The sequence below is a fragment of the Littorina saxatilis genome, linkage group LG3 (genome assembly GCF_037325665.1).
Source record: "Littorina saxatilis isolate snail1 linkage group LG3, US_GU_Lsax_2.0, whole genome shotgun sequence".
Classification (NCBI taxonomy): Eukaryota; Metazoa; Mollusca; class Gastropoda; order Littorinimorpha; family Littorinidae; genus Littorina; species Littorina saxatilis.
The window spans coordinates 26,816,859-26,836,982 of record NC_090247.1 but is presented as its reverse complement, the minus strand read 5'-3'; the positions used below and the strand labels follow the sequence as shown (position 1 = coordinate 26,836,982).

At 44.5% G+C, this 20,124-nt stretch overlaps 1 protein-coding gene across 1 annotated transcript in view; it reads left to right on the top strand.

Annotated features, from left to right (window-relative positions):
• LOC138962020 (protein O-mannosyl-transferase TMTC1-like) overlaps positions 1–20,124 on the top strand; it is an 89,358-nt gene that overhangs the window by 65,153 nt on the left and 4,081 nt on the right. The window contains exons 8-15 of the mRNA XM_070333711.1: positions 7,998–8,302; positions 9,177–9,359; positions 12,983–13,096; positions 16,692–16,835; positions 17,404–17,612; positions 17,908–18,043; positions 19,178–19,322; positions 19,976–20,113. Of these exons, the coding sequence (XP_070189812.1) occupies positions 7,998–8,302; positions 9,177–9,359; positions 12,983–13,096; positions 16,692–16,835; positions 17,404–17,612; positions 17,908–18,043; positions 19,178–19,322; positions 19,976–20,113 (1,374 nt within the window). The remainder of the gene's footprint in view (positions 1–7,997; positions 8,303–9,176; positions 9,360–12,982; positions 13,097–16,691; positions 16,836–17,403; positions 17,613–17,907; positions 18,044–19,177; positions 19,323–19,975; positions 20,114–20,124) is intronic.

Genomic DNA, 20,124 nt, shown 5'->3' with positions numbered 1-20,124 from the left:
CTGTGTGACCAGCCTAGAGAACTGCTACTGCGCAGATAATCCTGGGGACTCAGACCATGGAGCTGCATATGGTCATATAAGGTTTTAAAGGTAATTCTATTTGTAGCGCATGGAGCGAAAATGTGTTGAAATGAATAGGGTTCTCCACAATGGCAGGACTTGTTAAAGATATGGAAGCGGCAGCCGCCGGCACGGAGGCGTCTGAAGATAGTGAGGAGGTTTGTTGGGAGATCGGGGTGTAGATCGTTCATATCAATGGGTTGATAGGACAGAGATGTTACGTACTGACTTCGAATGAGTTTACGGATTTTACTGTAGAACTCGGTTACTGAGTAGCCGATGTTAGTGTTAGCTGGGCTAGATTCTGCCGCTTCTTTGGCAGCGACATCCGCCAGTTCATTTCCCCGGACCCCTACGTGAGAGGGGACCCAGAGAAATGATACGGATGTGCCGGATGAGATTAACTGGTGACATATAAAGAGGATTTCTCTTTGTAGCTCTGCCCGATTTGATGTGTTTCGATGCAGAGCTTGTAATGAAGAGCGCGAGTCAGAGCAGAAAACTACCGCACGCGGTGTGACTGGGAGGTCATTTATAAAAGTGCATGCCATGAGCAAGGCAAATAGCTCGGCTGAGAATATGGAGATGTCTTTATTAAGAGTATATTTCCTTGAGATTTTGAGATCTGGGATCACAAAGGCGCAGCCAACGCTGCCGTCTGCAAATTTGGATCCGTCAGTAAAGACTTTTAAATGCTCCGAGAATTTGTAGTTTAGGGTTTCTTTTGTAACAGTAGCTAGGTAGACGGGGTTATCTTTTTTGGTAGTATTATCTTCACTGTCGTATATGATAGTAGGGGTTTCCTCAAGCCAAGGCGGGTAGGAGGGCGGGGGGACCCTGGCCAGCTCACTGACCTTCACCCCGCTATCGGCTAGAATGCGGTTTACTGTGTCGGATAAGGGTAGCGTTTTGGCCAAGAGTTGAGTGCTATGTTTGGTGTTGGCCTCATAATTTTGGTGCTGAGGAAAAAAGTCAGTCAGGACCTCGCAGGCAGAGTTCTCTACCGCGTGGGCTCTGACAGCATACTGAGCTGAACGGAGTTTTATCTCATCCACAAGGGGCAGCCACCCACACTCGCTGTAGACTCGACTCTTACTCGCTTGTTGGGAGAGTCCCAGAGCTATTTTGAGCGCCCTGCACTCTATAATAGCCAGTTTTTTCATGAGCGCCGGGCGCGTCGCGAAATAAGCTTCGCACCCGTAAAGGAGGCGGGAGCGAATTAATGCCCGCACTACCTCTGTGACACACTTACGCCCTCTGGCCCAGGATTGGGACGCCAGGTAGCGTATGATATAAAGATCCTTGTTGGCCTTATTGATCAGATGTTCGATATGACTGGTCCAGTTAAGTCGGGTATCGATGATAACGCCGAGGAACTTAACTTCTGAGCTCGGTTTGATAATATCACAACCTATCTTTATACTGCAGTTCCTGTACAGTTGTCTACGGGAGACAACAAGAAAGACTGTTTTATTTGAGGCTAGTTGGAAGCCGTTGGTGTACATATATTGACAGAGGTTGTCGATTTTAGTTTGGTAAGAAGATAAGTCAACAGTGTTGGTAACTCTGTTATGGCGTGGTCTATTAGTGTCTATTAAGGCGAGGTCGTCCGCATACAGAAGTACACTGGCACCGTCAACCTTAACAGAAGTAATGTCATAGAGCATGATGCTGAATAAGTTTGGCGCGATGATACTGCCCTGGGGAACCCCCATGTCCAGCGCATGGGTTTCGGACACCGAAGAGCCCACCCGGACAGACATCTTGCGATTGCTGATGAAGTTTTTGATGAATTGGTACATGTGGCCAGAGACACCGATTCTGCCGAGTTTTAGGAGTAGACGAGCATGCCAGACGCTGTCGTACGCAGATTTAATATCAAAGAAGGTTCCAAGAAGAGAATTATTACTATGTGCCAAGGTCTTTTTGATTTTTTCAGTGACGTGCACAATGTGGTCCGCACACGAACGACCTTGCCTAAAACCTGCCTGGCATGTAGGAATGATATTGTGTTTATTGAGGTGGAACTCCAGCCTCTGGTTCACCACACGCTCAAAGATCTTGCTGACGTGGGGGGTTATTGATATGGGGCGGTAACTGCCAGGTAGATTGCCCGGTTTTCCGCTCTTCAATACTGCTACTACTTGTGAGTCTGACCACGCTGCGGGGATAGTATCCTTTAACCAGCATAGGTTGAAAAACTGAGTGAGCAACTTAACAAAGTTAGGTGGTAGATGTTTTATCATGTGATATGATATTGGGTCTAAACCTGTGGATTTTTTTGGGTCTTTCACAGAAGAGATGGCGTTTTGGACTTCTTTTGCCTTAAACATGCAGTTTATAGGCAACTGGTTGTCATCTGGGGGGTATGTGAAACCCTTCTCCTGATCTAACCTATAATTGAGTCGTTCAGTATCTAGGGATTTTGATTGACTATTTTTGGCAAAGGTATCTGCTAATAGGTTTGCCTTTTCAGAGTCAGTTGTGGTCATTTTATCACCCGATAGTAGTGGCTTTTCTTTAGTTCTGTATCTACATTTAAATCTGCGGATTTTCTTCCAGATTTTGCCACAGTCTTTGTAATCTTTAGTTTCTTTGTTGACAAAGTTTTCCCAGTTTTGAAGTTTAGCCTCAGCGGTGATCTGGTTAAATTGTATTTCAGCTGACTTCATATTCGTGAAGTTAGCGTCTGAGCAGTGCCTGAGATATGTCCTAATGTGATATCGCTTGTTTGCCAAGGCTTCATCACAGTCTGCATTCCACCACTCATTCCTTTTGGCCTTACAGTTAGGATTTACTGATTTAAGCGGAATGTGATTATTGGCAGCAGTGAGTATACATTGACGTATGTTATTGTAAGAGGCTTCGATGTCATCCGTAAGGAGAGTTTCCTCCCTGACACCCTCGAGCTCCGCACGGAAGCTGTCCCAATTTGCCTGTTTGTAATTGTACTTTTTTCTGACCTCCGAGTTATTGCGATTAGGGGCGAAGTGGCGGAAGGTAAGAACAATGGGTAAGTGATCGGAGCCGAGGGCGTCCGGGAAAACGTTCCAGTCGATGTCAGTGACTATGGCATTTGAGCAAAGGGAGAGATCGATTGCTGACGGGGAATGGTCAGCTCTGTCTGGAAGTCTGGTTGCCGAGCCATCGTTTAGTATACAAAAGTCAGTTTCCAAAATGACGTCAGCAAGGTTGCTATTGGCATGTTTGTATCTAGGGTTAGCAGAGTCCCACAGAGGGTGGTGATTATTAAAATCACCCATCACGCACCAGTGTGCCCTGCCATGATCCAGGGATTTTAGCCAGTCGGTAGTTCCTTTTTTATTACACCCGTGGGGGTAATATATGTTAACTATGTTGAGGTTTTTGGATCCTTTTATTTCGATTTCAACAGCACATGTACTGAGATTTTCTGAACTAGGGATGAGAGGTGCAAAGGGTTTGTAATTTAAGGAAGACTTTAGATAAATAGCTGTTTGAATGAGTTGCCCTGAGCCCTTTTGCTCTACTATGGGAGGGAAGTCAAAACCATCTATAGAAGGCAGTAGGGAGCGTTTTCTCTTGACTGACTGGATAACTAAGATGTCAGCAGAGTGATTTGATATATAATTATATAGCTGAGAGAAGTTAGAGTTGATAGAGCGACAGTTCCACTGTAATATGATAAATCCGTGACCGCTTTCACCTTGTTCAGCCATTTTAACACGCACAAAGAAGGTAAGTTAAAGGGCAGATTTAAAATAGGTTAAAAAGTGGTTTTAACAGCTTTCATATCCGTCACGGACAACTGCTTGGCACCAGCAAGAGCGCCCAGCGCCAGAGTGGCGCCGCCCGGAATGAAGCGTTCAACCTTGGTGTTGGAGAGTTGTGTGTATGTAGCTGAGAGGGAGTCGATCAGGTCGAGAGGACTCTGCATCTGTCTGGCCTTAACCATGAAGCCGAGGCACTGCTCGATGAAACCTTGAAGGCCTCTTTGTTGTTCATTTAAATTTGCATATTGCTCTCCTGTTTTTAGCTTATCTAGTGCAGCGTCGGCTAGCTCAAGCTCTGCCTTCTCCTGCTCCTCCCTCATCTGCTGCTTTATTTCCTGTTCAGTTTTAAGTTTGTATTCTCTGAATCTCTGGGCCAATCCCTCCTCCATTCTCCCCATCAACCTCTCGAAGAGCTGCTCTTCTTTCGAGTCCTCCTTCCTGTTCTGGGCTTTGCGTAGGAGGGAGGCCTTTAACCCGGGGGTCCCATGAAGCGGCGCCTCTGCCCGAGCCGTCTGAGACTTACAGGGCGCCTGGGGGCCAGGATTTGGATTTTGCGAAGTTGTTTGGTGCTTCGCGGTTGCAGCAGAACTGTCCGCATGAACTGGAAGGAGTGTATTGTCATGTTCGGTCATTTTGTTTTTGATTTCTTGTATTTTATTTACTTGCCCACCCAGGGGGGGTCTCTGGACAGCCAAAGAGTACCCGGACCGGGGGGTTGAGGTCCGCCGGATCGGTTGCGGAGGGGGACGCCAGAAGGAGTCCCTCATTTCCGCTGGGGCAGTCGCTGTTTTATTTTGTTGTTTGGCGAGCTCGCGCCGCGCCCGATCCAGGGCCTCAGAATATGGTATGTATGCTGCCGACCTGATCTTATTGGCCTGCAGCCTCAGTCTCATTTCCGGGCATCCAAGATAAGCGGCGGAATGCTCGCCCTTGCAGTTTACGCAATGTTTGGCCTTGGTGCACGTCGCTCCGTCGTGGCCCTTGGAGCCACATCGGGGGCAGATCTGCACTTTTGATTTGCATTGTTGTTTTAGGTGCGATAGTCTCTGGCACTTCGTACAGCGCCGCACTGGAGGAGTGTAGGGTTCGACGCCGTACACCTCACTCTCCAGAACGACGCTGTCTGGAAGAATTGCCGTTGTAAACGTGACACGGACCGCCTGAGACGGTTTCCCATCCCTAAGGAGAAGACGGCGAAAAGATCGAACCGAGGAGGGGCCCTTTTCTACAAGACTCCCATCCTCCATCCGGACGCGCACGCCCACTGCCATCTCAGACAGGTCTGTTCCTGAATGTATTGTGGGTATGCGTTTAATGACACCTTCGGTTGTTACCTCCGGACGGTGGCATTTCACTTTGATGCCGCCGATCGAGTCCAGCCTCAATAGCTTGTTTTGTTGTGATGCTGAGGAGCACCCTACCAGGACGCTCCCAGCTGCCAGCATGCGTATTTCTTTGACCTCGCCGATGGCAAGGTCAAAAGTTTTTTTTCCTCCTGAGGCCGAGTCCCTGCAATGTTGCAGGGCCCTCCTTCAGGTCCTGCACCACCACGGGGAACTCTAAGAAGGAGGGAGGAGGTTGCTTGGGTTGGTAAAGAAGTTTTCTTCGGGGTCTTTGTTTTGTGTGTGTGTGTGTATTGGCAGGTGGTGGTGGCTGTTGAGTTGTCTGGTTTTCTTGTGATTCAGTTAGGGGTTGGGAGGTGTCGACCCCCCGGGCAGATGTTGCATGGGAAATACCTGTGTTTCCCTGAAGAGGGGGACCCTCGCAGAGGACCTTTTGCTTCTTTTTCTTTTTGGGCTTCTTACGATTGACTTCGGTGAAGTCTTCCTCAAAATGATCAGTAATCTGAGAGCGTGGGGGGCTATCCCGGAAGAGAAGAGATTCCGGAGAGCTCTGCCCCCCCTCAGGGTCGTCCTCCCGCAATCTCTTTCTCTTGAAAGGAGAAGATATGCTGGTTTTCTCATTGGTGATTGCTTTATTAAGCTGTTTGGATTTTGGGGACTGACCAGTCCGGCTGGCCCGGTCAGTCTCATTCAGTGATTCCATGGGAATATCTGGGGCGCGGTCAGAACCGCTTGCTGTTTGGTCCATATTAAGGGACCAATCTTGCTCCCTCAGAGCAGTGGTGTCCGTTGGAAGGTAGTTATCTACCCAGATGAACGTTTCCCGCCTATCAGCAAAGGTGGTGTTTGGCAGTTTGTGTTTAGCAACTTGGCTCATCACTTACAAGGTACGGTACGGTCACCAAGAAAAAACAAGCCAAACAGCTCAGGGTTAAAAAGGCAGGATAAAAGCAGGGTAACAAAAGCGTCCCTAGACAAAGAGTGAGCTGAAGCTCACCCCTCTAGCGACTTTCACTTCTCTCCCGAGAAACACGAGGACTCCTGCAGGGCGAGTGGGAACGCCACCAAGGGCAGCTAGCCCCCTTTCTGGACCCACGCCAACAGCAGAGGGAGCTGTGTCGTGTGTTTAAGACACAACGAAAATGTGATTGTCCCCCTTTACCCTCAGGAATTCGGGAGAGAATCGCTATTTGAGCACTGACTTGGCTATGTAAGCTCGAGGTGCGTTAAAGCAGTCGCTATGTAATCAGCATGTTTGCTTGTGAAAGAACGCACTCTACGGGCCAGCAACTGCAGTGAATTACTCGTGCTGAGTGTGACATGACATGCACGTGACATGACATGACATGGGACATACAGACACACCAAAGCCGCCAGACCACATCACAAACAGAACTTTACAATCCACAGGTGTTGCGCAATTGCCCACACACACACACAAAAACACATACACACACACACAGAGAGAAGCCGTATATATATATGTATATCTATATCTATAAATATATAGAGATAGATGACAGTGTATTTTTCGCGTGGCTAAAAATTGATTCGACCTTTTCACTTTTACACTAAGGACAACTTACGGGTGCAAGGAAAGCGTTCTGGACAGTGCAGTGACATTCTAAAAATAGTAACGTAGTAACGGGAATATGGATTGACGCCACACGAAGGAAGGGAGATCCAGCTGTCACACTCGACCCCCTTTGAATGAACTTTGTCCCCAAAGTTCGGAACAATGGACCCGCCAAGCTTAGGTCCCTCCCAGGTGGAATGGGAACAGCATGAAAATGATTCAGTGGCCTGAACATTTCCTGTCGAGTCCCATCGCTGTCGACGACGCCAAATGTAATCGAGTGCCGAAACACCACAATCACCTTTGAAGGCGAAGTCCACTCAAACGGGATTGAGAGTAACTGTTTTGGCTTCTCGAAGGAAGGCCTGAACATACAGACACACCAAAGCCGCCAGACCACATCACAAACAGAACTCTACAATCCACAGGTGTTGCCCACACACACACACAAACACACACACACACAGAGAGAAGCCGTATATATATATATTTATATCTATATCTATATCTATAAATATAATAGATGACAGTGTATTTTTTGCGTGGCTATAAATTGATTCGACCTTTTCACTTTTACACTAAGGACAACTTACGGGTGCAAGGAAAGCGTTCTGGACAGTGCAGTGACATTCTAAAAATAGTAACGTAGTAACGGGAATATGGTTTGACGCCACATGAAGGAAGGGAGATAAACGCTGAAAACACTGGAGAAGATAAGGAAGAGTTACTGGGAATGGATCCAGAGAAAAACCAAAATCGGTTCAGCGCGCGCTGAGAGCACGTGTTGAAATATCTCATCGATGAGGTTGTGTCCGGGGTGTAGCTGAATACGGTCTCCAAATTTGAAAAAGATCCACCGAGAACTTTGGCCGTGCATCGCGGACACACACACACACACACACACACACACACACACACACACACACACACACACACACACACACACACACACACACACACACACACACACAGACAGACACAAGTCGTATATATATATATATATATATACAAACAAATATGGAAAAAATAACCAAAACAAGCCTTCACGTTTTCACCAATATTTCGGCCTCGTGGCCTTCGTCAGGGTGTTCTATTATTAGCTCGCACGATCATATATATATAGATAGATGATTTTGTGTGTTTGTGTATGTGGAAAAACAGCTGATTGACGTTTTTGTTATTTACGTGTTGTTCTTGCAACTGATGTTCGCAGAATGACTCTCCTGAAAAACGGAATTAATATCCCTCAAATTTGAACGGTTTCAGGATGACACGGTAATTAAAGAAGACCACAACAACAACCCCATCAAATCTGATACCCTTACTTGCACCAAGGAAAACAACAACAACAACAACAACAACAACAACAACAACAACAACAACAACAACATTGGCAACGGCAGTTCAAGCTACCACCATAAGCAAGCAATCAAGTGTTCTTCAAACACTGACGACGGGGATGACGTGCTTTTGGTTGCCATAATGATGATGGCGTTGCCTTTTCTGCCATCCTCCAATCTTTTCTTCCGTGTAGGATTCGTTGTGGCGGAACGAGTACTTTACATTCCCAGGTAAGGAGACGATAGTTTTGTCAAAGATGATGATGATGATGATGATGATGATGATGATGATGATGATGATGATGATGATGATGATGATGATGATGATGTTTGTTTGTTTGTTTGTTCGTTCATGGGCTGAAACTCCCACGGATTTTACGTGTATGCCCGTTTTTACCCCGCCATTTAGGCAGCCATACGCCGCTTTCGGAGGAAGCATGCTGGGTATTTTCGTGTTTCTATAACCCACCGAACTCTGAAATAGATTACAGGATCTTTTTCGTGCGCACTTGGTCTTGTGCTTGCGTGTACACACGGGGGTGTTCGGACACCGAGGAGAGTCTGCACACAAAGTTGACTCTGAGAAATAAATCTCTCGCCGAACGTGGGGACGAACTCACGCTGACAGCGGCCAACTGGATACAAATCCAGCGCGCTACCGACTGAGCTACATCCCCGCCCATGATGATGATGATGATGATGATGACGACGATACGACGATGATGATGACGATGACGATGATGATGGTGATGATGATGATGATACCTTTGACGAAGACAATGATCACATTGCTAATTGGACAAGACTATCATGACAATATAATTGATAGCGACGACGAAGATAATGTTTTGGTGAAATAATGAGCGAGTATTGGCGAGAAATAAGAGAGAGAGAGAGAGAGAGAGAGAGAGAGAGAGAGAGAGAGAGAGAGAGAGAGAGAGGGGGTGGGGAAGAGAGAGCGAGACAGAAAGAGAGAGATTATGAAAAAAATACATTTTGAAAATAAAGTCTGGTCAAACTGCATATAATTACCTGACAAATTAAAAGATACAAAAACAGTACTGTTTGTCGAAGTGTCTGAAATGCCCTTTAATGTACGTTTCAGTCTCGGATTCTGCCTGTTGGTAGCTCATGGAGCCTCAGGATTGTGGGAAAAATACCAGCACAGTAGACATCGCTATCTAGGATGCAGGTGTATTGTAGTCTCCACTGCTATTCTCATTGTGGTCTTTGCTGCCAAGACTTACAACCGAAACTACGCGTGGACAAGCAGAGAGTCGCTTTTCAAGTGAGTATGCTTTTGATTTTCAGGCAAATGAAAATTATTGTTGTTCAATGAACTGATGTGTTATTGTTTCCATTTTTGAAAGCGCAGTGCTGAAGTTCAAAGTGGCACAGTCTCCGTCTCACGGGGGTTGAGGAACAAGGTGTTTTCATCAGTTTCAATACTTTTCATTTACAACGAGCTACGTAACAAAATACAATGCTCGTAGCTAACACATCGCTGGTTTCCAACGGAGCGGGAAGAAGATTTCAAATGGATAATCAAAGGCCAACCCAAACGACATAAGTCATTTCTACAGCCCGAAATCTCCTATGAATAAGTATACTGGAGGCAGTTAAATGTATTCTCTTCTGAAAAGCATTCCTCTCATACACGGCCTGACTACATATGTCATGCGATCAATTAACTGGCGTCTGCTGATCGAGAATGAATGAATGACTTAATCCATCAGACGTGAGGTCATCGTCCCTAGACTCATCAAAACACCGTAGTATTTGATTGATGATTACGGAATTTCAACAGTCACTGGAACGGATGTGCATGTTCGTTTGTTTTTTCTCTCATCCCAATCTGCATTTTTCACGAAAATGAAAGAAAAAATACGCATATTGTGGATACATTCCTTTGGAGATATGTAGGGGGGTAAACAACACAGAATCAGATTGCATATGAGCAAAGCTTATATGGAAGAAAGAAGACGAAAAATAAGAAGAGGGAGAAGGAGATAGGGAAGAGAACGACGTAGAATGATGACAAGAGCGATATAGAATGAGAGAGAGGGTGAGAGAGAAAGGGAGAGAGAGAGAGAGAGGGGGGAGATATAGAAAGATGGAGAAGGAGAGAGTGTGCTAGAGAGAGAGAAAGCGAAAGAGAGAGAGAGGGAAAGGGGGATATAGACAGAGAGAGAGAGGGAGAGAGATTGCTAGAGAGAGAGAGAAAGGGAGAGATAGAAAGAGAGAGAAAGAGAGAATGGGACAGAAGGACAGACAGACAGGCAGATAGAGAGAACGAGAGAGAGGTAGAGCGAGAGAACGAACGAACGAACGAACGAACTTTATTACTCAAGGATGGAGATTTTAGGCTCACGCCTAGTCTTACAATCTGTCCCTGCTAAACTAAGACATAAAAATAAAGACAATAAAAGGACAATTGTCAATTGCAATCATACAGTATTACTAATTACAACATTACCTATACGAATACATAATGCATGATAGAACATTGAAATGTAGCGAGCGAGAGAGAGAGAGAGAGAGAGAGAGAGAGAGAGAGAGAGAGAGAGAGAGAGAGAGAGAGAGAGAGAGACAGAGAGAGACAGAGACAGAGACAGAGACAGAGAGACAGACACAGATAACTCTTATCGAACTAAAATAAGTCGAGTCAGGGATGCAGTATTTTGTGTGTGCCTAACTGCACCCAAGCTACCCCTCCGAAGTGTCAGCAGTAAAAGTTTGTTGTGACTGAGTTTATTCATCCAGATAATGTATGTAACATGCGTACGGTCTTCGTACTATGCTCTTTCGAGCGAACCCTCTGAACCCTTACTTCTCCCATTCAGTACTTTCGGTGGAGCATTGCGAACGTTTAGACATGCTTCGTTGCAGCATTAAAGGAGCTGGCTATCTGGTGAACAGAATTTTTGACATTTTGCACTGAACAATTAAGAACTTTGAGCTTGCTACTTCCGTAATAGAATACAGGCATTAAAAGGAAAAGTTACTGCTGTTGTTGCAAAATTACAATTTTGAAAGATGTTCAGGATGTTAGCTTAGTACATTTAACCGGTTTCTAGTGAAATGAAGTCGTTGCGGGTCCTTTGCCACTGACGTCATCGTCGTCATCGTCACCGTCGATATCCTGCTCCGTCTCCCTATCATCATCATCATCATCATCATCATCATCATCATCATCATCATCATCATCATCATCATTATCATCATCGTCATCGTCGTCGTCATCATTATCATCGTCGTCGGCGGCGTCGTCGTCGTCCTCCGCCTCCTTCTCCTCGTCAATTTTGCATCAGTCTACACTGCATCAAAATGTTTTCAAGCACAACTTCTAATGGTCTGTGAAAACAGACATTGAAAAAATTCTATCTGCAGCAATAGTACCTTTCATATTCAGTATATTAAACTTGCAATTAGATTCACTAGGCTGTGGCACCCCCTCTCCATCACCCCCTCCCCCTCCAGTATAGGTCAAATTGATGTGAAACTATCGAAATAATGTTTCCGATCCGCCAGCAGATAGATGACTACATCAAAACACGCGACACCATGGTATCTTTCAAATCGCAAACACCGTTTATTTTCGCTTGAGTGCTGGTCTGGGTCGAGAGATAAAACTTTGACTTGCACCTGATGGTTGTTTGGGAAGCTTGGTAGCTTGTGAGGCTGTGTGGGGTATAATGATCATTACATTTGTATGTACGCTACTGAGAATGTAAGACTGTGATGAAACTGCTATCAGAAAGTTATATGATAAAAGACACACTAAATGTCAGCCAATTATAGGCTATAAGGGAGGAAATAAAACAATCAAATAAACAGGGACACAAAGAAAAGAACAGACATGCACACAAAAGACGAGAAAAAAAGGCAGACGGCCACAGACACACACGTAAGTTGCAAGTGCGCGCACACCGACAGACACAGAAACACTCACACGTAAAGAAACACAGTCAGATCGTGACGCAAGCACACTGCACACACACACACACACACACAAACACACACACACACGTGTGCACGCACACACAAACACTCTCTCTGTCTCTGTGTCTCTCTGTGTCTCTCTGTGTCTCTCTGTGTCTCTCTATCTCTCTCTCTCTCTCTCTCTCTTTCTTCCTTATCTCTCTCCCACAGGCAGACATCTACACAAGTACTTAACTCAGATAGAAAATACACCTACACTGCAAGTACTCCTTTTCAAATTTTTTCACCTTTACATTCTTATTCAAAGTCTTTCATCAACACACGTGTGTAATTTTATACTTCCTTTTTGCAGGCATCGTCATGAAAACACCGATTTAAAACTCGGCATCAAAAGAACAGCAGGGTATCACATTCAAGGTTAATAGTCGGTTCCACTCGTACAGTGAAAACCTTGAGGTCCCGCTATGCAGATCACACTTCACTGAGCTCGACTGAGTCGAAATAAAACTTTTCCTGGAGAGGTTTAGTTGGTTGGAAAGATATTTACGACGGCTGGAGGGGGACATATTAGTTTGTGTGTCCGGATGAGCGTTTGTGTGCTGTTTTTGTTTTAAGGTTTGTTCGTTCGTTTTCGGTTCGTGTTTACATTTAATCAAGTTGTGTGTGTGTGTGTGTGTGTGTGTGTGTGTGTGTGTGTGTGTGTGTGTGTGTGCGCGCGCGCGCGCGCGTGTGTGTGTGTGTGTGTAGAGCAATTCCTGGAAAACCACTGGACAGATCTCCATGTCTTGGTAAAAACCAACAACTGCAGTGGGTTCAGTTTTATTCTGAGGCCCACAGATTGACTAAATGTATTGATTTCGTTTCAGGCTACTTGTTTTTGCTCGCAATTTTTGCTTGATGTAAAAGTAACCCACAAGAAGGAATGCAATGTCTTTTGTAAGATTTTGTTATTGTATTTGTTGGTAACAGGTCTGGACTGCAGACGCTGCCTCACAACGCCAAGATGCACTACAACTACGCCAACTTTCTCAAGGACAGCGGTGACACCCATCGGGCCGTGCTGCACTACAAGACTGCTATAAGGTAATGAGTTATCGTTATTAGAATTATCATTACGCACTTCACAACTCTACCTGTGGCACCCTTACTGACTAAGTCAACTGTGACTCAGTGTCACGAAAACGCTCACTGAGTCTCTGACTTCCAACACCGTTTTACGTGTGTGACTTCCTCTACGACTTACTCGTGATCAATGACGTACTAACACCCCTGCCCTCTCCACCCCTCCCCCTCCCCCCTTCTCCCGCAAACTTCTCAATCACTCACTCGCCCCGTCTCACTCATTCCCAGTGCCACACTCAGTCTTCTTTGACCCATTTTCCGTACAACTTTCTCTTTCAACTTCTTTTGCTCTTTCGATCTCATCCTTATTCTTCACACTATCAACCAACCAACCAACCAACCAAACCAACCAACCAACCTTTTTTGTATACAATGTAATGTCACCTGCAATAACTTTCGGGCTGTAGGCGTTTTCTGTTCAAATGTAATTGTGATGAGCAGTCAACGATACGCCGTGTCAACGATGTTTTTGTTAGAGAGTCAAGTGCCGGTCATGAACTTTTCCCACCAGATCTTTCAACAAACAATTGGCTGTAGTAGATTTACGTATACATCTGTGGGTTGACATTTGCATACAAAACACGAGGCAGCTCTCAATGTCTCAAGAGCCTCGTGAGCTCTTGAGACATGTATCGGTTTTCTTTACGGTAGGCCTACTTTCTGATTGAGAAGGTCACGAAATGTTGATGTTTACAAGTAAAATCATCGAGCCTGCTATTATTGTTTTATTATTTATATTGTTTTCACTGTGTAATCTGTTGAAGTGGGAGAAACTTTCTATACACAACGGTAGTAATTATTCATTCAATCGGACATTTCTAGTCACGGTGTTAGTGAAGAAGTATAGCGCACAGACGACCACAGTTTCGGAGTATGAGGACATTTAAATGAGTAAAACCACAATTGGATGATGTGCAAGTATTTTTTTTAAATAAATGAATGAACAAATAAATAGATAGATGGATACATAAACTGATAAATAAAAGAAATGTAATAGAAATGTGATGTATCCGAAAACATTGAAAACAGTATTGTACAGAGAAGGTTAGAAGAGTGGAAACAATTAAATGAATGACTGGACGATTGATTGAATAACATTAGTATACTATACAAAAGTTGACTTCAAGAAAACCAAGATGTAGACCTTGCATACATTCAAAAAAGAAGAGAAAAAAGAGCGAAAAATTGATTATATTTGCATGATTTTGTTTAAAGCGCCTGTACTTGAGGCGGCTAGTTCAAAGTCATAAAGGCTTCCTGTCCTAGCGTGTGATATGTTTGCACGAGAGCGTGTAACATTGTGTGACTTAGAGCTTACCTCAGACTTTCCAATAATCGGCTTTTGTCTGAGGCGCAGACGACTTTCTGTGCAGATCATGCCGAGACGCTAGACGTGAAAACGAACTTCCAATTTCAAAAGTAAACTTGACGCTTTGGGTGGTAAACTTTCCATTTTCAACGCGAATTTCTCCTGTTGATTTTAGCCATAGATAATTATTAACTTCCAACACGTGTGGGTAGTAGAAAGTTATGTTTACTCTGTGAAAATATGTCCGTTGCTCCAGCCGTGGACAGTTTTATGTACAGTTTGTTTAGTCAATTTTTGAACCGAATATTCTTTGCACAATGCAGTTTTTCTTTGAAAGAATAACGATTATTTGTGTACCGTTCAGGGCGTGATTAACGTATTAGCCAAGATTTGACGGAGTTTAAAAGCATCTTGCTGACACAAAACTTAAATTCTCGAGTGATCAAACAAGTTCTCCACAGAGACAGGATTCCGCCCACAAGGATGCAGTGTCTCAGTCTAACTTTGTGGTTGCGTACACAATAAACTAACGTTCGGCGAAACAATTACCATATCTATAAGATTCCATAATGCTGAAACTTTTTTCATTTCCTATATGTTCGGAAAGTCCTTGTCGTCATCTTTCCTTCACTGAAAAAAGTGTTCGGCAATTTGAAATACGTTTCGCAGTCTTGGGTCTTTGCGGAGGTGGAAGAGGCTTAGCGGTGGCTGTGGTTGGAGTGAAGGTCTTTTGTTTATTCTTTGCTGTCTCGATGTTTACTGTGTGGCATCTGCCCAAGAATGCTGGAACAATTTCTAGCTTACTTTTTGCTGCTGCATGCATGTACACACTTTTGTTTATTTCTCTCCTTTTTTGCACATGCATTTTGACACTTTCTGTTTACCTGGTTTCTGGTGTGTCCTCTTTTTGTTTAAAACTTTCTGGTGCTCTCTGCTACACCATCCGCGAGACACAGGAAGCAAAAAGAAGGGGAGACATTTCAATGACGCATGTTCAGATCTGAACAGTCACGGTTTGCCCTTCCTTATCAGGGCCGGACCAAGTTCGTTTGAGTGGGGGAGGGGTGCCAACTGAAGGCAGGGGTCCAAAGTCCACATTTATTTTTCTCTGAGAGGTACATTGGATGGCCAGGGGGGGGGGGGGGGGGGTCCGGAACCCCAGGAACCCCCCCCCCCCCAGATCCGGCCCTGCTTATTGATAAATCTGCAATCCGGGGGTGCGAGCGAGTCACTCTCTGCGTAGGGGTTAAAACTCCGATCGACTCTTGCCTGTTCGGCGTTTTACCCAATGCCGACACCAAACGACATACCTGCCACAGGTACACACTGGCAACTACACACGGGCGCGGTTTGCTATCGCCGTAACTCTTCCATGAACTTGTAAATCGAATCAGGTGGGAATGGAATTTTGCTGTCTCAATCGGCTGAATACGCGAACTTTACAATCTTGTTCTAATACTTTGAAGATTTGAACTTTTCATCTTCATCTAAACTATTGTTGAACTCTGTGGTCTTATTAGAATGAAGACTTGAACCTTGCTGTCAGGATCTCAGTGATACAAACACGAGCTTTGCGATCTTGTTTTTACATAATAAAGTCTTGAACTTTTCATCCGGATCGAAAATAATAATTTATTTGAACTTTGCACACTCATTAAAATGAAGATTTGAACCTTGCTGTGTTCGTCAGACGGAGACACGAACTTCGCCATCTAGCTCAAATGAAGATTTGAACTCTACGGTACCCCCCTGATATGGCCCTTCGTGGTCGGCTGGGCGTTAAGCAAACAAACAAACAAAAAACTCTACGATCTTATTCAAATTGCCAGACATGATGTTTTTAGCACTCATACACGAACTTTTCCCGATGGGTCAATCGTATCTATTAAAATACACGAGCTTTGCTGTCTTATTCACTGACATGACGATGTCTGAGGTTCTTGTGAGCGTGCACGTTCCTTTGTGCTCAAAAGACGAATTCCAAAAATAACTCTGTCGGGTTTGTATGGGCTGTGAAAGAGTGAATACCCTTGCTTTTTACTCGGACAAACATTGGAGGGGCCAATCACCAGCGAGAAGTGTGTCGGAAACACGTGGACAGGCACGGTTGACGTCATTTGTCAAAGGGAAAGCAAGAATAGTCACTCTTTCACAACCATTACAAACCCGACAGAGTTAGTTCCGAAAATCATCTATCAAACGTTCAAAAAATGTAATCTTGCTTGTTTTTCGATTTTGTCCACACAGTTTATACCCCAGTCAACCGAGTTACCACAACAATCTGGGCACAGTGGTGGAGGATGATAGAGAGGCCGAGAGGTGCTACAGAAAAGCCCTGTCTCTACACCCTACACACAGAGGGGCACTGGTTAACCTCGGGAACGTTCTCATGTACGTCGCTTTGGTGTTTTCTTCAGCTTCTGTTTGTTGTTGTTGTTGTCGTTTTTCGTTTTTCGTTTGCAGTCGTCGTCGTCGTTGTCGTTGTCGTTGTTTGTTTGTTGTTGTTGTTGTTGTTGTTGTTGTTGTTTATTAAGCTATATTTCTTAGTTTTTTAAAGTTTTTTTTGTTGTGTGGGTTTTTTTTTGTTTTTTTTTTAATTTTAAGCAAACTCCGTTCTTAATAAACGGTTTAAGTTTTTTTTCCCACCGAAAAGTTTGTTTTGATACAACAGCAGGGGCGAAAGTTCCGAATTGGTTATCAGGCCTTCCTGATTTCAAAAAAGGTTTTCTGGTGGTTTCCCTAATTCAAGTTTCAAACCTATCAGGGTGTCGAAATCTTGAACAAGTCAAAGCGACGATCTCAAGGCGGTTATTCAGGATTTCTAACACTATCAACTTTAACCGCTGCAATAGAGGATATAACTTACAGGTTGTTGAACTAAGCTGTGTCAAATTCGATATTACCCTCAAACACACACTATCAACACCACCACTAAAACCACCTTCCTATCCGTGTGCAGAAACCGAAACGACACTTCAGGGGAGCAACTCTTGCGACAAGCACTGAACATCGACCCTCACTATACTGACGCGCTGCTCTCCCTTAGTCAGCTGGAGTTACGACGCGGAAGGTGGGAGAAGGCGGAAGCTTTTATCAAGGAGGGGTTGAGACTGCGACCTGACATGCCCGACCTGTACCACTTTTATGGCATCGTATTTCATAAAACAGGTAACGGATTTGCTATTGCAGAAGAACAATTGGTGACTGCGCGTGAGAGCGAGAAATTAAAAGACCAAGACAATATAACTGACTGGCTTACGTGTGAACGAAACCGTCAATGCAAAGTACATTCTTTGAAAAATGCTCGCTCTCTATGCTAGAGTGTAACACCTAGCGGTAAGCGTTCAAACGAAAGGGTGTTTGTAGTGTATGTAAAAGCCTGGCGGTGTCTGTGATCAGAAACTGATGGGTTACGGGAAGCGGAATGGGCCTTTAATGCGCAAAGAATGTTGTGTATTGGCAGGGCGTTATGAAGAAGCCGTGGCCAGTTACAAGCGAGCGGTCACTCTCAACAACCAATACACTGCGGCCATGACCAACGCCGCGGCTTCCCTCAGACAGCTGGGCCGAGAGCTGGAGGCTGAGGACTTGTTGAAAAGGTAGGCTGTAAGTGTTGCAAAAGTGTCCAAGATCGGTTTTGTTTGTATTATGTTCGATGCTTATTTGATTAGCGAAAACGTATGCTCCCTACGCAGGAGACAACGGAAGAGCTGGTTCGACAACTTTGACAACTTTAAGGAAGGCCCCCCGACAGAACTGCCTGGAGAAGGGTTTCTGCATCCTCTGCCCTCATGTCGTCCCGATAACTGTCCCTACCCGGGGACTGACGATGCTGCTGCCTGAATTTCTTTTGATTCCCATGCTAGTTTTGCCCCTAGATATATATGATGGTGTTGGAAGTAGAGTTATACACTCTGTCATAATCCTTGATCCTTGATCTGTGTCGTATTCAGTTAAACGTAAAGCCGTTTTGCCGGCTCAAATTTGTTCTACCTTGTTAAACTTTTACAGTATTATGTAATTCAGAGGAAACGATATAGTAGGACCTTCAAACGCAGATGTTTTAGAAATCATCGGCCGATATGACCGACGTTTAACGTTTGAAACCGTAAAATACTATACTTTAAAGTGATGTCATGTTACACCCAACACACACTCGGTTCGCAGGCTGTAAGCTTATTTCGAAAAGATACATGGATGGTCACGATTACACGACAGTCTTGAGCCTAATATTAATTGGTCTACTTCACAAAGCTCGTTGGCACTGAATTTTCGGTAAAAAGACTTCCTGCTCTTTCTTTCTTTCTTTCTTTATTTGGTGTTTAACGTCGTTTTCAACCATTCAAGGTTATATCGCGACGGGGAAAGGGGGGAGATGGGATAGGGGAAAGGGGGGAGAACTTCCTGCTCAATTAATGACAAACGAGGCTGATTACATAAACCTTCATCTCTTCTTCACCCTCCCTTCCAAAATAAAATCTTCGAAATGTACACAACAAAGTGACTGTGATGAGATCTTCGAAGTAAAAAAAAAAAAAGAAAAAAAAAAAAAAAAAAAAAAGCGAATAATGGCTACATGTTAACATGTTGTCACTTCTTGTGCATGTCCTCCAGGAACTGACAAAGAATTTCCAGAACGCAGTTTGTCTCGGTGAAAATTACTCGTAAGGTCACCGCCAGGATGTGCATGTATTGGTATTGTATATTATTAATGAACGCCTTTACCTTGACAGGGCCGTGTCTGCCAGCCAGGACGTGGAGGCGATGGGACAGCTGGGACAGATCTACCAGCGCACGGGACGCACGCGGGACGCGTTGGCCATCTTTTCTCAGATGGCGCAGAGAGCACCCAATGATACCGGTGTTCTGCTCGGCTTTGTGAGTTGGTGTACACATTATACTTTAATCACGAAAGTTTATTCAATTTGTTTTGAAAACACGTTGAGAAAAGAAAACAAAAATGGTTTGCACGCTTAAGTTGAGAAATCCTGTTCGAAACAAAGGTTTTTTTCCTAGGCCAATGGTGAGGCATGGCAAATCAAAAATGGCGAAAGTAGCCGTTTCTCTTTTATGAAACTGGGGCTGACACAGACACAGAAAGACAGACGTACGGACGACCACACACACTGACTCCCGCCCCCCAAACACACACATACACACAAAATCATCTTGTCTTTCTCAATCGAATTCTACCATTGTACAATTTGATTGTTGACAGGTGCAAACCAAATTGATTGTTGACAGGTGCAAACCAAATTGATTGTTGACAGGTGCAAACCAAATTGTTGACAGATGCAAACCAAATTGATTGTTGACAGGTGCAAACCAAATTGATTGTTGACAGATGCAAACCAAATTGATTGTTGACAGTACAGGTGCAAACCAAATTGATTGTTGACAGGTGCAAACCAAATTGATTGTTGACAGGTGCAAACCAAATTGATTGTTGACAGGTGCAAACTAAATTAATTGTTGACAGATGCAAACTAAATTGATTGTTGACAGGTGCAAACCAAATTGATTGTTGACAGGTGCAAACTCTAATGGACAACGGGCAGCTGCGTCAGGCCGGAGAAGTGCTGACCCATCTACTGTCCAGCGCACCGCAGAACGCCGAGGTCTTGTTTGCCATGGGGCACGTTACACTCGGACTCGGTCAATCACAAGAGGTAAGGCAACA